General features: G+C 37.8%; 1 protein-coding gene across 17 annotated transcripts in view; it reads left to right on the forward strand.

The window, feature by feature from the left end:
- Positions 1 to 18,359, forward strand: part of SLC38A9 (solute carrier family 38 member 9) — a 49,139-nt gene extending 30,780 nt beyond the window's left edge. For 16 of the 17 annotated variants that reach the window (XM_090131614.1, XM_090131605.1, XM_090131610.1 and 13 more), the window contains 4 exons: positions 4,160 to 4,273; positions 5,550 to 5,698; positions 12,515 to 12,604; positions 14,665 to 18,358. In XM_090131614.1, the coding sequence (XP_089987740.1) occupies positions 4,160 to 4,273; positions 5,550 to 5,698; positions 12,515 to 12,604; positions 14,665 to 14,830 (519 nt within the window). In that variant the 3' untranslated portion in view covers positions 14,831 to 18,358. Of the gene's footprint in view, positions 1 to 4,159; positions 4,274 to 5,549; positions 5,699 to 12,514; positions 12,605 to 14,664 lie in introns of all 17 variants that reach the window. The other variant, XM_090131619.1, reaches the window with a different exon arrangement.
- The last annotated feature ends 216 nt before the right edge of the window (positions 18,360 to 18,575 follow it).

The following is an 18,575-nucleotide window of genomic DNA, read 5'->3' on the forward strand; positions in this document are numbered from 1 at the left end:
GTGATCTGTTTCCTTGAGCAACTTCTCTCAGCAAATTGGATGTTTGTACAAGCCCAGCACAAAAGCTACAGATATGCACACCTGGGGACACACTCTATGTGCAAGGGCTATCTCCTAACAATTTTTTGTGGACATACCTAAAGGCTGGGAACAGGAGAGTATTTTTTGTTCAGATGGTGTCTGTGGAAGGCACAGAGCTGAGGGTTCTGTATGTTTTCTGCAGTACTGGAGCACTGTTTATTCCCCAAGAACAGAGTGAGCTTCCATTGATAATACTCTACCATGAGTTTCTCTTTCCAGCCAAGAGAGTGATGAGGTGCTGTAACAGGCTGCCCAGAGAGGTTGTGGGTGTCCCGTCTCTAGAGGTGTTCAAGGCCAGATTGGATGGGGCCTTGGGCAGCCTGGTCTAGCATTAAATGGGGAGGTTGGTGGCCCTGCCTGCAGCAGGGGGGTTGGAGATTCATGATCCTGGCCATTCTGTGATTCTGTGTGATTATGCACAGCATTATGGATCTTAGTGAAGTACTTTTGTCATCCTCTTATATGTTATCACTTGAACATGTAAAGTCTGTTTTTAAGCTATAGATCAGTGTCTAGTTAAGAAGCAGCATCTGCCTTTTGAGAAGTGACCAATCTGGAATGCATCAGTCAAAAGCTACTTTTTCTAATGTGGTAATCATTACTACACAGTGATACAGAATTGTCTATCTCAAAACTGACTGCAAATTAGCTTTCAGTAAAATAGTGAGGAAAAAATAAGTTGTTTTCACCAAGTCCCATGACAGGGAAAATAAGGCCTGAAAGTTGCTGGCTTTTTCATTTTCACAGAGGAAATACCTGGGAGCCACAGAGCCTTCACTGCGCTGCCCCCAGCCTGTGCCTGGGTCTTCATCCATGACTTGTATCATAATGTCTTGTACTGTCAGAGCTCTCCCTAAGTTAGCTTCACCTGGTCTATCAGACGTATCCTTCTTTTAGGAAGCAAATGTCTGTGTCTCTTCTGTGAATGTTGCCAGCCCTAGTCCAGTTTTCTGTAAGTGCAGAGACGCTTCTAATGCATCATTCTGAATATCTTGACCAGAAAAACTCCTGGTCAGCAATAGCTGTAGCTGAAGTATTGCCCAATTTCCACTTCTGCAGCTGCTTGTTATTTCAGGTGTACGCAGGAAGGGCTTGGCAGGTGGCAAGGTGTCAGTCCTTATGGACTGTGACCTGCCTGTTATCTGTGATACTTCCCTTCCTCGCTGATCCCCCATATACTTCTTTCTTTCAACCATCTGTTTTACATTTCATTTTTAGATTATAAACTCCAGATGCGGGGACCACTGTATTTGTGTTTAGGCAGCTTTCACCTGAGTGGGAAAAGAGCTATCAAGATCTTTATATTAAATTTAAAATAGACAAATGCGATTATTGCTCTGTTATTTAAAAGTAATCCTTTTATCTCTCCCCATGTGTCCTTTAGTTTTATCTGTAATTATGCTGTCTAAACAGTATTTATAGTCAAGGTCTTTAGAGAGTGAACTGAGGTATCCTGAATAGTAATCAAAAGGTGTTCCTGTCACATACGCACACTTGTTTGTACAAAGATAACCTTTTTTCTTACTGAGAAGCAGATATTTGCAATGCAGTTGATGTATATGAGGAAAGATAAAATTTGGTTTTTGATTGCCACTATTACTTCTTTTTGCTTATAGAAATAAAAATCTGAATACTGTTTGTGTTGTGTTGTGATAGCACCTGGAGTCAAGGCTGTATTGTGTCATGCACTATGAAAGTACATTATAAAAATTATCACAGCTTTTAGTCTTAGTTTATATTAAAGCAAGCACTCTTTAGAAACTCTAGGAGCATGGTCTAGTTAATATAATCACAGGCAATAGCACACCTGCTAGTGATCCTTAATCAAATGTAGTCTAAAGGAATGAATTTGTGTGGGTTTGTTTTCAGATCACATGCCCCACAACTGCAAGTACTTGTACAGCAAAAATTATTTGACATTTGTTCATAGAGATTGTATGTAAGCCAAATACAAATAGCAACTGATAGTTACTGTGCTATCTTTATGCATGGGGAATATGTTTAAAATAACAGATTTAAAGCAACTTTAAACAAATTCTGTCAGATAATGTGCCTTGGTACATTTGAAAAATTGACCGAGTACTGTCTTCAAAAGGTGAGAGTCCATCCATATATGTCTGCAACACCACCTGACTCTGAACATGTCTGGCTCCTGCAGTTAATGAAAGTTACTCATAAATAGTTGTAAGAAATTAGGATGATTATATTTAGTATTTTAAAAATGATTTCTTATGATTGGCACGGGTGCTGTTGAAGATATAGTTGGGATCTAAAAGCCTGTACGCTTTCCTCCATCAGCATGAAGAAATTCTTGGAATAATTTAAATAGAATTGTATTCCTCAATCTCTGCTGAAGCTTGTACTTCTTACTCAGCAGCAAGCACGAGGACAGTAGAGGCTACAGAAGCGTCTTCCAGCTATGTATATCTGACCAGCAACAGAAGGAGGTTGCAGCTGTTGGGGGGGCAAGGACTGTTACACATACCATGGGGTATGCATTACCAGTGCTGTGTTGTCTGATAAGAAGGATTATTGGCTTCTTCTGAACTGATGACAAAAAAGAGCATTCATCTGGCAAAATGAGCATGAGAGCTGGTTTTCTTCTGAATTTTTCTTTAAACTTGTAATCTACCATGTATGTATTTTCACTGGATACTGCCTGCCTTCAGAAGATGCCACAAAGGTGTAAGATGCTCTTCTTTTGTTAAGGAAGTATTGTGAAGAAATTCTTGAAGAAGTTTCCTTGCAGAGATATGAGTTTTTCCTATGCTCTGTGAACTGGCTGGTTACCATAGAATCCTGGTCTGCAAGCCATATGGCCCTAATAATTTGGTGCTGTGCCTGAGTTAATAAGATTTGCTTCTCAGCCATAGGAAAATAGGGCCATATATTGAAACATAGTGATAATCCTCTAAGAAGCTGATTATTAGCAGCAGCTGAACTGCAAAATGGTTTGCTATAAGGTAATAAGAGTTTCTTAGCATAGCATATGCTTATTCAGAATATAATTCATTAATTAGTATTAAAAAAAAAAAAGATGTCTTTATTTCTAAAAAAAAGGAGTTGATAAAGACAAAACTCTAGATACACTGCTATTAAGTCACTGTACTGTGTCTGGGAATTCTGCAATCTCATGAAGTGCTTGAGAAGATTTGCTGCTTGTGTTCCAGTACTAATTGTTGCTAACAAACTTTGAACGCATGTTGTGTGTCTTATTAGGTAAACCAGAAATACTGTCAAGTTTTCAGAAGTGAGCATATGTAATACACTTCAATGTGGATATACCTCCTTAGCATTGTCTTCTGAAATTCTTTGACTGTTATTCCATCCACTTATCTGGAGTGTTTATAGAAATTCAGTAGTAAAGCGGCTATACAAATTTAAAGAAAAGAGGCATTATGTCATACAATAATAAGCTAAATTACATATATATCTCTATGCATATGCATGCTTTTGCTTTATTGTGATTGTACTTGTATTTTTAATTAATTAATTTAATTGTGAATTGGCTGTCTCTTCCATTATCACATATTCATGCAGATATCTGATGCAGCGGTTTCTATTTTGGAGTGTGTCATCCTCCATTATATTTGCAGCTGGGTATTACAGTATCTTTAATTGTAGAATTTTAATCCCAATTAGGGCATTTATGGGTTTTGTCTTTGACAACCATCCCTGCGCCCCAGGGCTCTGATAGCAACAGGTGTATGTAAGAAAGGAGAGTTTTCAGTTTGTATGTTTTGACAACTCATGGTTTGTACACCCAGCAAAAGCATGCTGCTTATATTGGAATATCTTCTTCTTGTATACTTTGCATATCTAGATAAATGTGTAATACTTGTCAGTCTCCAGTTTGAATTATCTTGCACTTTCTGGTCTGATCCAGGATCTGATTTGAAGTCTCCATTCAAGTAATAGTAAGTGATAGTAAAAATAGTAAAAAAATGTAAAATAATAATAAAAAAATAAAATATAAAAGCAACAGTAGCAAGTACAATAGAAATCTTCTACTGAGCTTTTTCTTTTGTCTGTTTTGGTGTGTCAGTGCTGGCCAAAATAAGGTTTTATTTTTCTTTAGGTGAGAGACCTCTCCATTGCTTACTTCCTGGTGGGATTAACATATCTGTATGTTGGAGTAATAATTTTTGCATCTTTTCCTTCTCCACCACTCTCCAAAGAATGTATTGAACAGGTAAGCTGTTTTACTGCACTACATAGTCATCCTTGACCTTTAATTAAGTTATTAAAAGAAACAGCTTCTGCTGCTTGCGTCATGATTCACCCTGGCAGACACATCTGTTCTTCACTCCGGTCAGATGGTCAGATGGCTGATGTTTCATGGGCACTACCACAAGCAGATGAGTAATGCTTTTGTTATCTCATTAGCATTCATGTCTGGTTGCCAGTAGTTGTCTAAAAACAAACATTAAATAAATCCTCTGTGAAAGTGAAGACCAAAAGGAGCAATGCAGACTTGAATTTTTAGTTTGTTTCTGAAAAGTATCATGTTTGCATTTAATTGTGCGTGTAGTGACAAATCCTGCTCACTTGGGCTGGTTTCAAGTACTCTAAAAAAAAAAAACAACCACCCCAAAACATAAAAGGAAATGCAAGCGCATTCGCACCAGTCCTTGCTATGGATGGGTTAAGTATAACACTGCGCTAGGCCTTGCCAACAGAGTTCTTAAGATAACACATAGCACTGCTGTAAAGGCTATTAAACTCTTCTCTGCCTATATAGGCAAGGCTGATTCTCACACCCTTGACTAGTTCAAAGATAGGAATTGTAAACTGGAGATGTATTTTATGCAAAGTGATCCACATTGCCTGCATGGTAGCTAGCAATGAAGCAGCTTTTAAAGACTTCCTCTGACTGTAGGTTACTTAGAACTGGCACTACTGCTTAACCAGGAAATGATGTTTTTAAAAAACATCTGCAGTAACTTAATGGGATAAAATCCATAGTTAATAGATGACTACAGTTTTTCTTACAGTTTATTTTCTGTAGATAGTATAGATACTAGATACTGTAAAGATACTTACATATTTCCATGTAATCTAAGTCTTATACTATTCTGGTTTTCAGGTGTTTGCAATGTTTTTTGTTTATGATAATGATCCAATTTTACTGAATAAATACTTTTTTTCACTCCTTAGATATGATATAACAGGTAATAAGGGCACATGAATTCATTTGTCTGAGAAGTCAGGTAGCTGCTCCACAGGTTTGGTTATTTTTGAATGCTGAGAGTAGAAAATATTTTTTAACATTGAAACTGACATCATCTCTTTATTTGGTTACATAACAATTTCAAAGGGGAGAAAGAGTATTTCATGTTAAGAGGTTGATCTAGCATTTAGATTTGCTTGGCTTTTACCATCTTCTTTCTTGAACACAGCTATTAAAAATCAGCACATAAATGTAATTGAGACATCATTGGTAAATGTAACGTTATCCCTCTGTTTAGAATTTTCTAGATAACTTTCCCAGCAATGACATCATGTCTTTTATTGCAAGAATATTTCTGCTGTTCCAGATGATTACTGTATACCCACTGTTGGGCTATCTGGCACGGGTTCAGCTATTAAGACAGGTTTTTGGAAATGCTTACCCAAGGTAAGAAGACTGTCCTTTGACAAGAGCTTGACACACTGTGCTTAACTAGCTTCTTGTATAGTCAGAAAGTTGGCTGGGCTTTCAGGAGTTTCCTTTGGTGCATTAGTACATTTCAAAAGCTAATTCAAAATGTTTGCAGAGGCAAAGGTTGAATAGGCATGCAGAGGAAACTCTAGCCTGCAGATTAGGACTGCTATGGCTTGGCAGAGCAAAATGGGAGGGAGCTGCGTCTTTTGTTTTAGCTCTTCATTTTATCATTTTTAATACAGTTCCTTTGTCTTTAATTTATATAGCAAAGAAGTTGTTGTGTAGAAAAAAAAGTTCTCCGTTCAGAAAAGTTTTACCAAGTGGTCTTTAAGTTTTGAAGGCATGTACTCTGCTTATTAACCTTTCAGGGTTGAATATGCATTTTGATTGTGCATAGCTAGTAATCATCCATCTGTTTTTAAACCGAGCTAGTAGCTAACTGAGTTGTTAGCTATGTTATCTTGTCTGCTTTTATGCTTATAAAAATAGCTTTTCAGATGCTAATTTCAGAGATGAGCCACACCATTGCATTTGTACCTTGCCTGAACACCAGGGAAGAGCTGACCCAGAACTCAATTTCAGTTTTGTTTGTTTGTTGTTGTTTTGGTGTTGCTGTTGTTTTAAATAAAACCTAGGGCATTTATATTTGGAATATCATCTGAATTTGTCACAGCTGAGAAGTTGGTATTTATCTCTGAGTTTCTTATTTTATGCTGTGAATTACTGTTGATGAAGGGAAGGAAAAAATATCACAGGAAGCCGTATGTATTTCCTCTGTGGCATCAGCAGTAGCATACAGGTCTGGGAAGACATTGTTAAAAGTTTCAGGTTTCTTCTGGGTCCTAAAATAGTTATGGAAAGGTCTAGAAAATGGATGTCTAAATTAGGGCATGAAATAAATGCCTGCTTTTTTTGATGCTAAATTGTACTCAGTTCAAAGTAGAGGAGATTTTTAGGAACTGCTGCAAGCTACTATTGGAAACAAGGCCATTGATTTAAGTGCTAAACATGGATTTCACAGCCTTGGGAAATAGCCATGTTCTTAGTATTACGTAAATCTGCCTCTTCCCATCTCTTCTCCCAAGTCACTCCCTGAATGGTTCTCATTTCCCTTCTGGCCTCTCCTAAAATTTTCATTCAAGTCTCTGCTCAGGTTAGCTCAAGCTTGCTGTTTTTAATCTTTTGTGGTATGACGAATGTGATAATGCACATTCTTTGTTCTTGTCTCTGGGATGTCCTGTGGGTAGCTTCAGTCTCTCTCTTTTTTTTTTAGATACCCTCCTTACAGAGGGAGGTATTTAACATTTCTGAGAAGTCAGACATTGTTTCTAGAAAGCCACTTGTTCTCTTGTTCACTTGCGGAGGCATTTCTGTACATAGTACATTCTGACTATATGTGTTTCTCTTGGGTATCTCAGCTATCTCACATGTTGCTCAAATGTCTCTCAATTGATATCCAGGTTCCAGCTTCTGTATGTTTATAGCTTTGTTTTCTTGTGGGATTAACTGAAGATAGGTAATGAGCATGAGACCTCTTTCTAGGAGTATAGTAGAAGATCTATGGTCTGCATGTGAAATACCTCTTGAGGACTGGTTTTCACCAGCAACCTAAGCTGATCTTTTAGTAGCACTGTTCTCTTATTACCTTTCTACGGAAGAATTTCAGTATTCTGGGTTTTTCAACCACAAACTACTCTGGAAAAATTAGAACTGCGGTCTTGATGTTGTGAGAGCCTGTGAATACAGTGATCTTCTATCATCACCTTACCAACGAAATTCTACTGTGTTAATTCCAGAGCTGTTTGGGCCTTTGAATCATAAGATCACCAAGGTTGAAAAAAAAACTTCCAAGTCCAACCATCCACCTAATACCAGTATTTCCCCACTAAGCTGTACCCCTGAGTACAACATCTAAATGCTCCTTGAACACCTCCAGGGATGGTGACTCCACCACTTCCCTGGACAGCCTATTCCAGTGCCTCACCATTCTTTTGGAGAAGATATTTTTCTGTTTTTGCTAGAACTCCACATTACTGCTTCCAGAAGGACTTGGTAGATGTTTTCATACTCCTGTGATCTCCTTACTGTTCTGTTATGCTGAGAGAACTCTATTTAAAAAGAGCTATGGGAGAGATGATTTATGGGGACATATTTTGAAAAGATAGAGATGATAGCTCTTACTGATGTTAAACTGATACCTCACTGTAAATCCTGTTGATCCACCCTGAAGAACTCAGCTGGAAATACTAAGTTGTATGCTTTTTCATAGGAAAATGAGAAGTTATGTGTACTTGGCTTTTATCAAAATTTTCAATGTCAATGGCCTCCAGTTTCCAGGCAAAAAAAGACTAATCTGTCTTCTGAAATACAAACTTTAACACTTAGGTGTGTATCTAGGGTGTGTGTATGGAGGGGAATATTTGCAGTCGCTTGACTGGTGAAAATTTGTTTGTAACTAAGGAATCAGAAGGATGAAGCAAAAGAAGAAGACCGGAGCAGGTGGGGTTCTGCACCATTTGTCTACAAGGATTTGATACAAATTAAAACCACAGAAATGTTGAGGTTTTGAGTCTGATTCTGTTTGTTTATCTGATTTTTTTCTACCCTTTCCTGAGTTATTTTCAGGCTGTGGAAATAGAGTTTAGGTATGTTCCTTGATGGTATATCCATCCACATGTCTATAGAACACATCTATCAGTGTGCCAAATTCATATTGGTGGTGCATTTGAAGATCTGTGTTGGCCACCTAGCAGCTACTTAACTCCTCTGTGATTCAATATGCCTAATTAGATGTATTTCCATGGTTACATCCTTCCTGTATTAAATTTCCTTTGCAGCCGACAGAATGTAATAAATTTACATTGTCTGTAATTGTCCTGTTTGTCTCAAAAAAACATTTTTTGGTCAGAAGGGACCTCAAGAAATCATCAAGTCAAACCCCTCTGTGAAAGCAGGTTCCCTACAGTTAGGTGTCCTCCAACAGTAAGCCTGTGGTGCTGGTTTCTGAATTCTGCCTTTTGAAAAAGAATCATCCTTTTCTTTGGAGAGCTAAAATATGCATTGACTCTAAATTGGAGGATTCTCCTTGTCTACCAGTTTCAGACGCTTGTGCCACTGTCTGTCTTAAACACATGTGTAGACTTGCTAGACACAGTGGTCTTATGACCATCACAAAGCCTGGAACCTTCTTGTGCTTCCCACAAAAGATTTTGTGATAGTAGAACACATCCTAGTTTCATCTTCTATTGAGTAAAGAGTACATTAGTGTAAAGACCACAACACAGAAAGGGACACACTGGGACAAAATCCAAGAAAATCTTTCTTCTCTCCCTTGTGTTATAAAAGAAGGCCAAAATGCTGTGTTTTGGGAAATTACTTTCTTTTCTAAAGCAAGACATATTTGCAATGGCATCGTTTAATGAATGACTTATGGCCAGAGGCATGTGGTTTATCTGCTGCATCTGATGTGATTCTGGATCTACTTGCATGTATAGAAAGCTAATTTGTTCTAGTGTTACTGTTGGCTTGTGGCTACGATGATAGTTGTGACAGAGAATTCCCTTAATTAATTATATTCCGTGCATAAAACACTTCGTATAGTCATCAGTTTTTAGAATTTCTTTTTAAAATCTTCCTTGCTCTGAGAGGCTAAATAAACTGATGGACAGAAATCCCTTGGCTTTCCTAAAAGATTGTCCTCCTCTTACTCCATGGCAGCCCAGCAGACCTGCCAGTTCTCCAACAGATGTGTCTTCTGATGCAATGAAGTACATTTCTGCTGTTTGCATGCACGTTTAGCGATTAACCCCTCATCTCTTTTCTGCTTTGCACCTAAACTGCAGTAATTCAGAGTCTTTTGACTGGTGTCAGTTGGGCGAGACTTCTGGGAAGAAAATTCAGTTTTAGATTCAGTAACCTTTCAAAAATCTTTACTTACATTAATGTTGTTTTTATTTCCTTACCATTCAAATTTGTGTGTTCTTGCTGTGACTCCACACTGATTGCAGCATTTAAAATTTCCTTGCTTCAGGATTTTTAACCAGTTTCTTCTTTAGTTTATTTAATATTCCCTGCCCTGGGGTTTGTCTTTGCACTTGTTGGTGTGATTCTTACTTCAAGGATGCTGAAGTTAGCAAGGTACATATGGCCATTATTCACAAGATTAACTGCAGCCACCACTTCCCCTGGGGAGGACTTGATGCAGCGTATCTACTGAATGCTTTTTTCCCTATGGATCTAAAATAGCCAGAAGTGATGTGGTTATGCTGCCAAACATTACTGCTTTTCTGACCGCCTTGTGCAACATGTGGTGACCATTAAGTTTACAGCAAGCTACTGGTGAACTAAGCTGCACTGTGAAAACGTAATGCCTATGGGGAGTGCTTGTCCTGGCAGGTGTGCACCTGCATAAAACTTGGAATCTTATTTATAAAAATGTACTATCTGAAATAATAATACAGTTGCTGGTAGCTGTAGATGTCAGATCCTTACTTGTTCAGAAGGATTGTTTTCAAAATGTCAGTGTTTTTCTCAGGATTTGAGAATGTGACTTCCTCCTTTCTGAAAGGTGAGATAACCTGTGAGTACCGGAACAGTCAGAAAAACCCAAACATGCAGGTGTGGAGGAGCTGTTTTGTTGCAATTTAAATACACAGTCTGTTTTATTGGAGAACTGAAAACATGGTCTAATTTGAGCTGTTACTGAAATGATAGAAAGAGGTGCAGAAATGTTCCAAGGAGAAATAGTGTCACCTTTTCCCTTGAAGTGGATGGATTAAAATCCTTTAAAGGCTTTTTGTTACTGTTTTTTGAGATTGCTACTTAATTGTGACAACAGAAACTAGAAAACAGTTCTCTGCAAGCACTGCCTTGCTTTGGAGCATTTTCAGACAATTGCTTTCACTTGAGTAAAAACACATCCTTCCTTGCCCTGATGTTTTTTCCCAGACAAAGAACTGGAATAATACTTCATTTCACAGCACACGTGCACACACACACCTGTACACACATACATTTGCCTTTGAAGTTGTAAGAAGCTTGAATTAATTTTTAAAAAAGCAACAACTCTGAACTACAAAATCATTTCTGTTGTAAAGCATGTCAAAATGAAATATTCCCAAGTTTTTTCAGTTTTTCTGCAAAAATATTCTGTACCAACGCAAATTTGGAAAACATTTCCTAGTTGTGAGGTCTGCTCTCTGTTTAATCTTGCCTGCAGAAAGTTTGTCTCAGCAAAAAAAAAGAAGGAAAGAATTGCCACCATTTTCTGCGTTCATGAATTTTGGTTTCATTTGTGTTATCTCACGGTTCAATTTGCAATCTGGCATGTGTGTGAGGTGAGAGAAAATGTTAATAAAAAGTTTTGTGAACTGTGTAGTTAATTAGATTTTTTTTAAGGAGTATTAGAGAAACAGTAGATGTTTGGCCCATCTTTTATTCATACTGTGGTTCTAAGGGGGTTATCCTTGGGGTTTTACCAGGTATGTATGGGACGATGTTTCTTAAAATGTCAGCTGCTGTGTTCCCACTGCTGTCTTCAGTCTGCACAGTGTACCTCTCTTGCACCACTGTTAGAATGCCAAGCACAGGGTTAAGGATGTTATTTCTGTCTATTTTCAGATAATTTTTTATGGGCAAATCTTAGATATAGTGTGTATCTTCATTTATGTCTTTGTGTGTGAATTACTGCAGTTCCCCTACACTTGAATGAGTCCCCTCTGCTGCTTCAACCTTTCTTCCAAACCTGGAAGCTAGCAGCCAGCCATGAGAGTGGTGAATTTTACTGTTTCAGCTGTAGTCCACTTGAAAAGATTGTTCATTAGTGACTTTCTATGTAACACAGATACGTTCTACATTTTAAATAATCAACATCAGCTTATGGGTTTTGATTATTTTAAGAAATCAAAGCATTCTGAATCAATAAAAACTGAATCTAGGCTTCCTGTGTGCAAATTCTTCTTTCCCTTCATAGAAACAGCTGTGTGACCAAAATATCCCAGTGTTTTTTCTTATATTTCCTGACTTTACTGAAATATGCCAACTTTTTATATTCTCTGAAGAAAAGTGATATTCTCCTGAGTGTTAGCTGTGTGCATAATGCCTGCACTAAGTTGGTCTCAGGGATTAAAAGCTGCTTGTGAAGAACAGGAAGCCTCCAGTTTTTTCATCCTTATTGCAAAAAGGAAAGCAACAGGAAATTATTTGCAAAACCAAAATCAATTTTAGAAAATCTAGGATAAGCAGTATGCATGCCCGATATTAAATTAGGTCCAACATCTCAAACCGTTTGTTTTGCATCAAAATATATTAGATGTCAAGTATTAAGCTTGTTTGCTTGTTTGTTTGTTTGTTTGTTTTTTTGTAGTATTCTGTGTAATGTTTCCCTTTCAGTGATGTATCTCTCTTCTTGGTTTCCATAGCTCACACACACATAGCAGTCCAGATCATTCTCTAATTCTTTCGTGTGGATTTCTTCAGTATTTGAATATCCATCTGAAATACTTGAATGCTGAGAACCATGTGTGATGCTTTCAGAAGAATTGCAAGATTACACATACTTACTCGTTAAGAATATTTGAAGTCAAAACACTAGATATTTAGAATTTGGTGTTCAGAATTTTCAGTAAATGTTATATTTACTGTGAAATTAATTAGCTTTAATAGCATGAGTCGTGCTTGAATTGAAATACCATCCATGTACCAGTTAAATATTAGTTTAAATTAAAGATAATGGTGTTTTGTAATAAATACAGTGTAGATTTTAATACCTTTTTTCTCACTTTTCTGTAGTGTTTTCCATGTGCTTGCTCTGAACATAGCAATTGTAGGAGCTGGAGTAGCAATGGCAAGATTTTATCCAAATATCGGAGGTATCATAAGGTAAGCATTGCTTTGCACATTAAACTTGCCTATGGTGTTAATATGTTTATGTCTCAATTTTGTAAAAGAACAGTAAGAGTGTAAGGAATTGTAACTTTATATTTTGTGGTCTTAGGCTTTTGTAAGTTGCGCAGAGCAAATTTAGAAGTATAAGCAATCTGCATCTGCTCTTTAAAAGTTCTGACAAGCAACTGTCCATAATTGTATCTTTGCATCTGTGGTGACTGAGATGATTCCCCAAATTTCACTAGAGTTATACCTGCTCACCATGTAACTATCCACATCAAAGAATATTATGTCAGCATAAAAGTTCCTTGCTTATTGTGTGATTTCTGTCAGTTTTTATGTTAAGACTGTTTGAAGCTAATTTGAAAGTCTATGATAAAAATCCAATAATGCAAGTAACTTAAAAGGGAAAAGTAACCTAAAAATTGTACTTCTAAATTGCATCTTAGATTTACTGTGTTAAACACATGGGATTTCTGGAATTCTCCTATGAAAAAGGGCTGAAAGCTGGGCTTGTTCATTCTGGAGTGGAGAATGCTGCAGGGAGGCTTCATTGTTACCTTCTGGTACTTAAAGGGAGCTGATAAACAGGAAGGAGAACAACTTCTACATGGTCTGATAGTGACAGGACAAGAGAGAACAGCTTTAAAATAGAAGAGGAGAAATGTAGGCTAAGAAATTCTTCACTTATACTGTGACAAGATGCTGACACAGCTGCCGAGAGAAGCTGTGGGTGCCCCATCCTTGGAGTTGCTTAAGGCCAGGTTGGATGGGACACTGGGCAGCCTGAGCTGGTGGGGGCAGCCCTGCCCATGGCAGGAGTTGGGACTGGGTGAATTTAAGGTCCTTCCCAACCCAAACCATTCTATGATTCCATATACGTAATCATTTTCATTCATTCCTATTTTGTATTTTTCCTACAGCAACCAGGAGAGGGAGATGTTTAAAAATATAGAAATTTGCAATTATAAAACTAGAATGGCAGGTTTAGGTTGGGTAGCATAGCAGAATGACTTATTTTTGCTCAATAGCTGATCTTTGAGGTGTCCTTTTTTCCATTTCCTTTTCTTTTTTTATTATTTCTCATTTCAGTGAAAACATTCTGATTCCAGTGATAGAGACGGTTTACTTATTTAACTGAAAATAAATATCATGTAATACATGTCTCTATTTGCAAACTGATCTTGACTTCTGCTGACACATTCACTGTGCATGGCAGTTAAGCTTTTGGAATAGTGTATTTCCAACTGATAAATTTTGTATGTACAATCTAACATATATTTACAAGTTTTGTTATGCAGTCTTATTTTATTTAGCAGTATTTCCACTGTCTAAAGGGCATGATCAAATCTTTGAAATAAAATATGTTGCTAGTTAATAATTTACATTTGGCTGCACTAGCTTAATAGGTGGAAATTCACAGCGGAGGAAAATAATGAAAAAGGTTTGATAAGCAAGGGAAAATGGTTAGAAAAAGATTTTTCAGTTGCTGTGGTTGACTGTGCTTCCAGAAGGGCATTTTGATCTTTTTGGGTCTGGAGAATAGCCTTTTTGAATCTCATTAAGTTATTTAAAATAAAAGTTGCAAATTCAAGAGCAGTTCTATACTTATGTGCTTTAATATGCATTCTCAGATGGCTGGGAATTGGTGAGACTTGCAGTTTTGAAAGTAAGAGATGCTTAACAAAGTATGCACTGTTGGTATTTTATTTATATTTCCCCAAAGAAAGTAAAAACATCCATAGTGAGTCCAGTTCATCCCCAGAATCATGTGGGAATGTGACTGAAACATCAGAGGTATGTCAAAGAGGAGGTAGGGAAAGTCAGGGGACTAAGAGAGGCGTCATAAAATGCCAGTGCAGGACAACAATGAACAGAAATCAGTGTTTGGTGACTGCAAGTAGCCATTCAGACTTTTCACTAGTTTGAGTGAAAAAAAAAAAAAGACAAGAAAAAGTAAGAGTTAACACAAAGCATTTTGTTCTCTTTCCCTCCCTCCCCCCCACCCCCCCTTTTTTTTTTCTTTTTTCCCCTTCTCTGCTCCCTTTCTTCAGATACTCTGGAGCAACGTGTGGTCTGGCCTTTGTGTTTGTGTATCCATCGCTCATCTACGTGATCTCCCTGCATCGTGCTGGGCAGCTGACGTGGCCAGCATTGATCATTCACATCTTTATAATCCTCCTTGGACTGGCTAATCTGATTGCACAATTCCTATTCTGAAAACCCCCTTCTCCCTGTGGCTGTCACAAGTGATACTGTGACATTTGGCCACAGCCTTGAGCAACATTATCAGACTTGATAATGCAGTCTTGAGAAAAGCTGCACCTTTGAAATAAATTCAAAACACATCTTACAGGCACTTGAAAGAAAACCTGTTTTGTTCCACTAAAAACACAATTTTGAGATTAGTGAAATAGTTCAAATATGATTGGGGTAGTTCTGTTATTGTTGAATGTACATCAAGGGTTAATGATGCTCAGATATTTTAATTTTTTAGAGCTAACTTCTCAGAACTCTCAGTTTTCAGCTTTAAGCTGTAGAACTCCTTTTTGTTCTGGAAGGACTGTCCTTACCTTTAATCTGAACATGCTTCTATGGTTTTGTTTATTAGCTGTTTGAAATGTTCTTTTGTTGCAATTGTTTTACTGTTTTGTTTGGAAAATGAAGAAATACACATAATTATTTCAGATTCTCTTGTTTTTGTCTGTTGGAACTTTTTGTGCCTTTAAATCAAAATTGAAGAGTACACACACCATCTGTTCTGTATTGAAATTATTTACACCACCCTGGTTCCTTGTGTATTCTTACTCTCCAGTGCATGATTTCCCTATTGCCTGTGGCCTGTCGGTCCACCCTTTTCACTGCCTTGCAGTGAGTATAGCTGATGCTGCTGACACCGTTAGCGCTGGCCTACGCATTTGCTCTGCAGGAACTGGGTCTGACCCCTTCCATAATATTTCAGTTAAGTTTCTTACTTGAATGTCTATGCAGTCATCACTGTATGTAACTTGGTGGTGTGTTTCTTCAATGTTCTCACTAGTCTATTTCACAAATTAAACCTTTTTTTTTCCTACCCAACAAACCACCCCTTCCTTCTGACTAATTTTGCACATTTACAGTTCCTCAACATTAATGATGCTAAACCTCCAAATTTACTTAGGATAGAAGAGAACTTGAACTCCAAAATAGGAGTAAAAAAAAAATGTAGAACCTCAAGCACTGTTGGCCTGATTCCCATGAAGCTCAACTACTTATTTATTTTAGATACAGCGCTTCATCTCAGTACAAACCTGGATGACTGCAGCTACTCCTTCTGATTATATTCTTCCATGTTTCATTCAGACTTGACTACACAAGTTAAATCTTTGCTGTTGAGGCTAATAGTAAATGTTTCTTGATATCATCAAAATTAATTTCCATTGTGATGTAGTAGTTCAACGGAAATTCCCAGGTAAGACAGAGTTCATGCTGATGCATCTTAGTTGTATCTTCTGTTTGTCTCTTTTCCAACTGAGCAAAATACAATCATCTAATTTGATTAAAATTTAGAGGGAAATTATCTGTATCTTCTTGAAAGCCTGCTTTAGATCTGGGTTGCACAGAGGTTCTTGATGCACTTCAACACCTTAAATTTTAAGTTGATAAGTATTAAAGTGATAAGAAATAATTTATTAGGCTATCTCAAATAAAGTGAATAACAGAATCACAGAATCATAGGGGTTGGAAGGGACCTTCAGAGATCATCGAGTCCAACCCCCCTGCCAAAGCAGGCTCCCTACACCAGGTCACACAAGTAGGTGTCCAGGCGGGTCTTGAATATCTCCAGAGAAGGAGACTCCACAACCTAAAATGCATTTTATTATGAAAAGTATATTTTTTTTGATTTTATTACATGCAGCTGGGATATTCACAAGCATCAGAGTCAATTCGGGAGTAAGCAGAACAAAGTTTTGATTTTTTTTTCTTTTGATAGTAACCAGCATCATAAGTTGAAAAGTAGTATTTTAAAATTGAAAGGCAAGTTTAATCGCCTGAGAAGAAAAAGCAGATATAGATTGCAATGTCTCTCTTCATGCAGGCACAGAAAGCAGCAGACTTCATCCTGCTTGCTTGCCCATGTGACCTGTAGTGATGGCCAGCTAATTCCAATTCCTTATATTTTCTGTTCCAGCAAATCATCATGTGATTTAACAGAGCAGAAAAAAAATAGTATATTAATTCGGTGGTGCATTGTGAAATGTTGTTCGTTATCTTTCCATAGAAGAAGAATAAATTCTGATGGAAATATTCAATTCTGTCTTTTCGTTTGAATTTGCTGGAATAGGCTGAGAAGTGAAAGGCTGTCTGTCAGCTCTGGCAAGCACCAGGCATTAAGAGTCTGAAGTTTTCTTCACAGTGCTTGGCAGCATCTTTCTTTCACTGCACTATGAAAATCCAGCCCTCCATATTAATGTGATAACTCTGTGACACGAACTGAAGTTTTCATTGCATGAGGCTCAATCACATGTGAGCACATGGCTGATATCATCAAGCTCAAATCCAGATCTCAAGCAGCATAAGAAATTAACCCAGCATGACGTTTAGGCATTGCCAAAGCCATCACTAGCCAGGAAAACTCCCAGAAAGCTCCAGGAGCAGTTGTGGACATGTCTGTGCAGCAGAGGCTGGGTGATTACATGTGGTTTGAACATGTTGACCAAGGGATTAGTATTTCAGTGGAAGATTCACATTAAACAGAAATGGTTTTACTTTCCAAGGGCAAGGGCAGGTGACAGGGCTTTAAGTCTGCCTTCTGGCATGATGAGAGAGAAAATTACCTTCTTTATATCCAAGCTTGTACAGGCCTTCTCTGTAATGGCCTAGCATTATCTGTTCTGCTTGCTTAGTGTTGTCATGGACCAGATTCTTCCTTTTCTAGCAGTCTTCAGAATCTCTCCTTTACTTACTAGCTTTCACTTTTGCCAATCACAGCTGTGTCTGCATCTGCAAGTCCATTTTTCCTCTTATATCTCTATTAATATATGCCTAGATGCCAGTAAATATATTAAATCCAGTAGTTAAAATGATTTTTGGAGCAAAAATGAGTATTCAAGATTCAAATGTTGCATATTTAGACAGGAATTTCGGGAAAGCATGTTATGTAACATTTTCTTTTTTCTTAAAAAATTTCAAATGTTCAGGCTTCACATAATGAAAAATATTCCACGATAATGGCATTTTATTCCCATGCCAAAAGCCTTATTGGCTTTACGCTTTGCCCAGTCAGCTTCTGGATCGCTCCATTCTCTGCCTTCTAGGATTCTGCACAAGAGATAGCTTTTAATTATGTGATCACATCACGTTTTTCATAGACCATCACCTTGAGAGTGCAGGGGTTGCAGAGTGGTAAGTTTTCTGTCATTGCTCAGGCTTGGTGTCTCTCAGCTTTGAGTACTGGAAATTGTTAACATTGCAAGAGCGTGCTGTCAGCCCCAAAGTTTGGAAATTCCTTTGTGACCTTCATTCACAAATGCCCCTCGAACCTAGCGTAGCACAGCTGTGCTGAGAGGCAGTGGGAGTATAACTGAATGAATGCTGGATCTGCTGCAGGAAGGAGAGACTCCTGGAGAGTTTATGACCATCTAATCTTTGAGATAGAGTATGCATTCTGGGAAGTGCCAGGGATTCCTGTGTACTTTCAGATTACTGCTATGATGGCAATGTCCTGTTGTAGCACAGGGAAGTGAGAGATATGGTAACCTCTGGAGAGCATTTTTATGCTTTTCAGGACATTTTACTTCCTAATAGGATGTAAGATGTTAATGACACTAAAACCACCAAAGAGTTTGTTTTAGCTGATTGTACCTCACCTCACAGGGAGTATGGTGTAAGCTTTTCCCTCTTAGTTGGTATTCTGTGAGGCTGTGCTACGATCAGCATATTTAATTTCTGCAGTTGAGAGTGCCATTAAGCTTTCCTTGGAAAG

This window comes from Phasianus colchicus, chromosome Z, assembly GCF_987193195.1.
Source record: "Phasianus colchicus chromosome Z, bPhaCol1.hap1.1, whole genome shotgun sequence".
Classification (NCBI taxonomy): Eukaryota; Metazoa; Chordata; class Aves; order Galliformes; family Phasianidae; genus Phasianus; species Phasianus colchicus.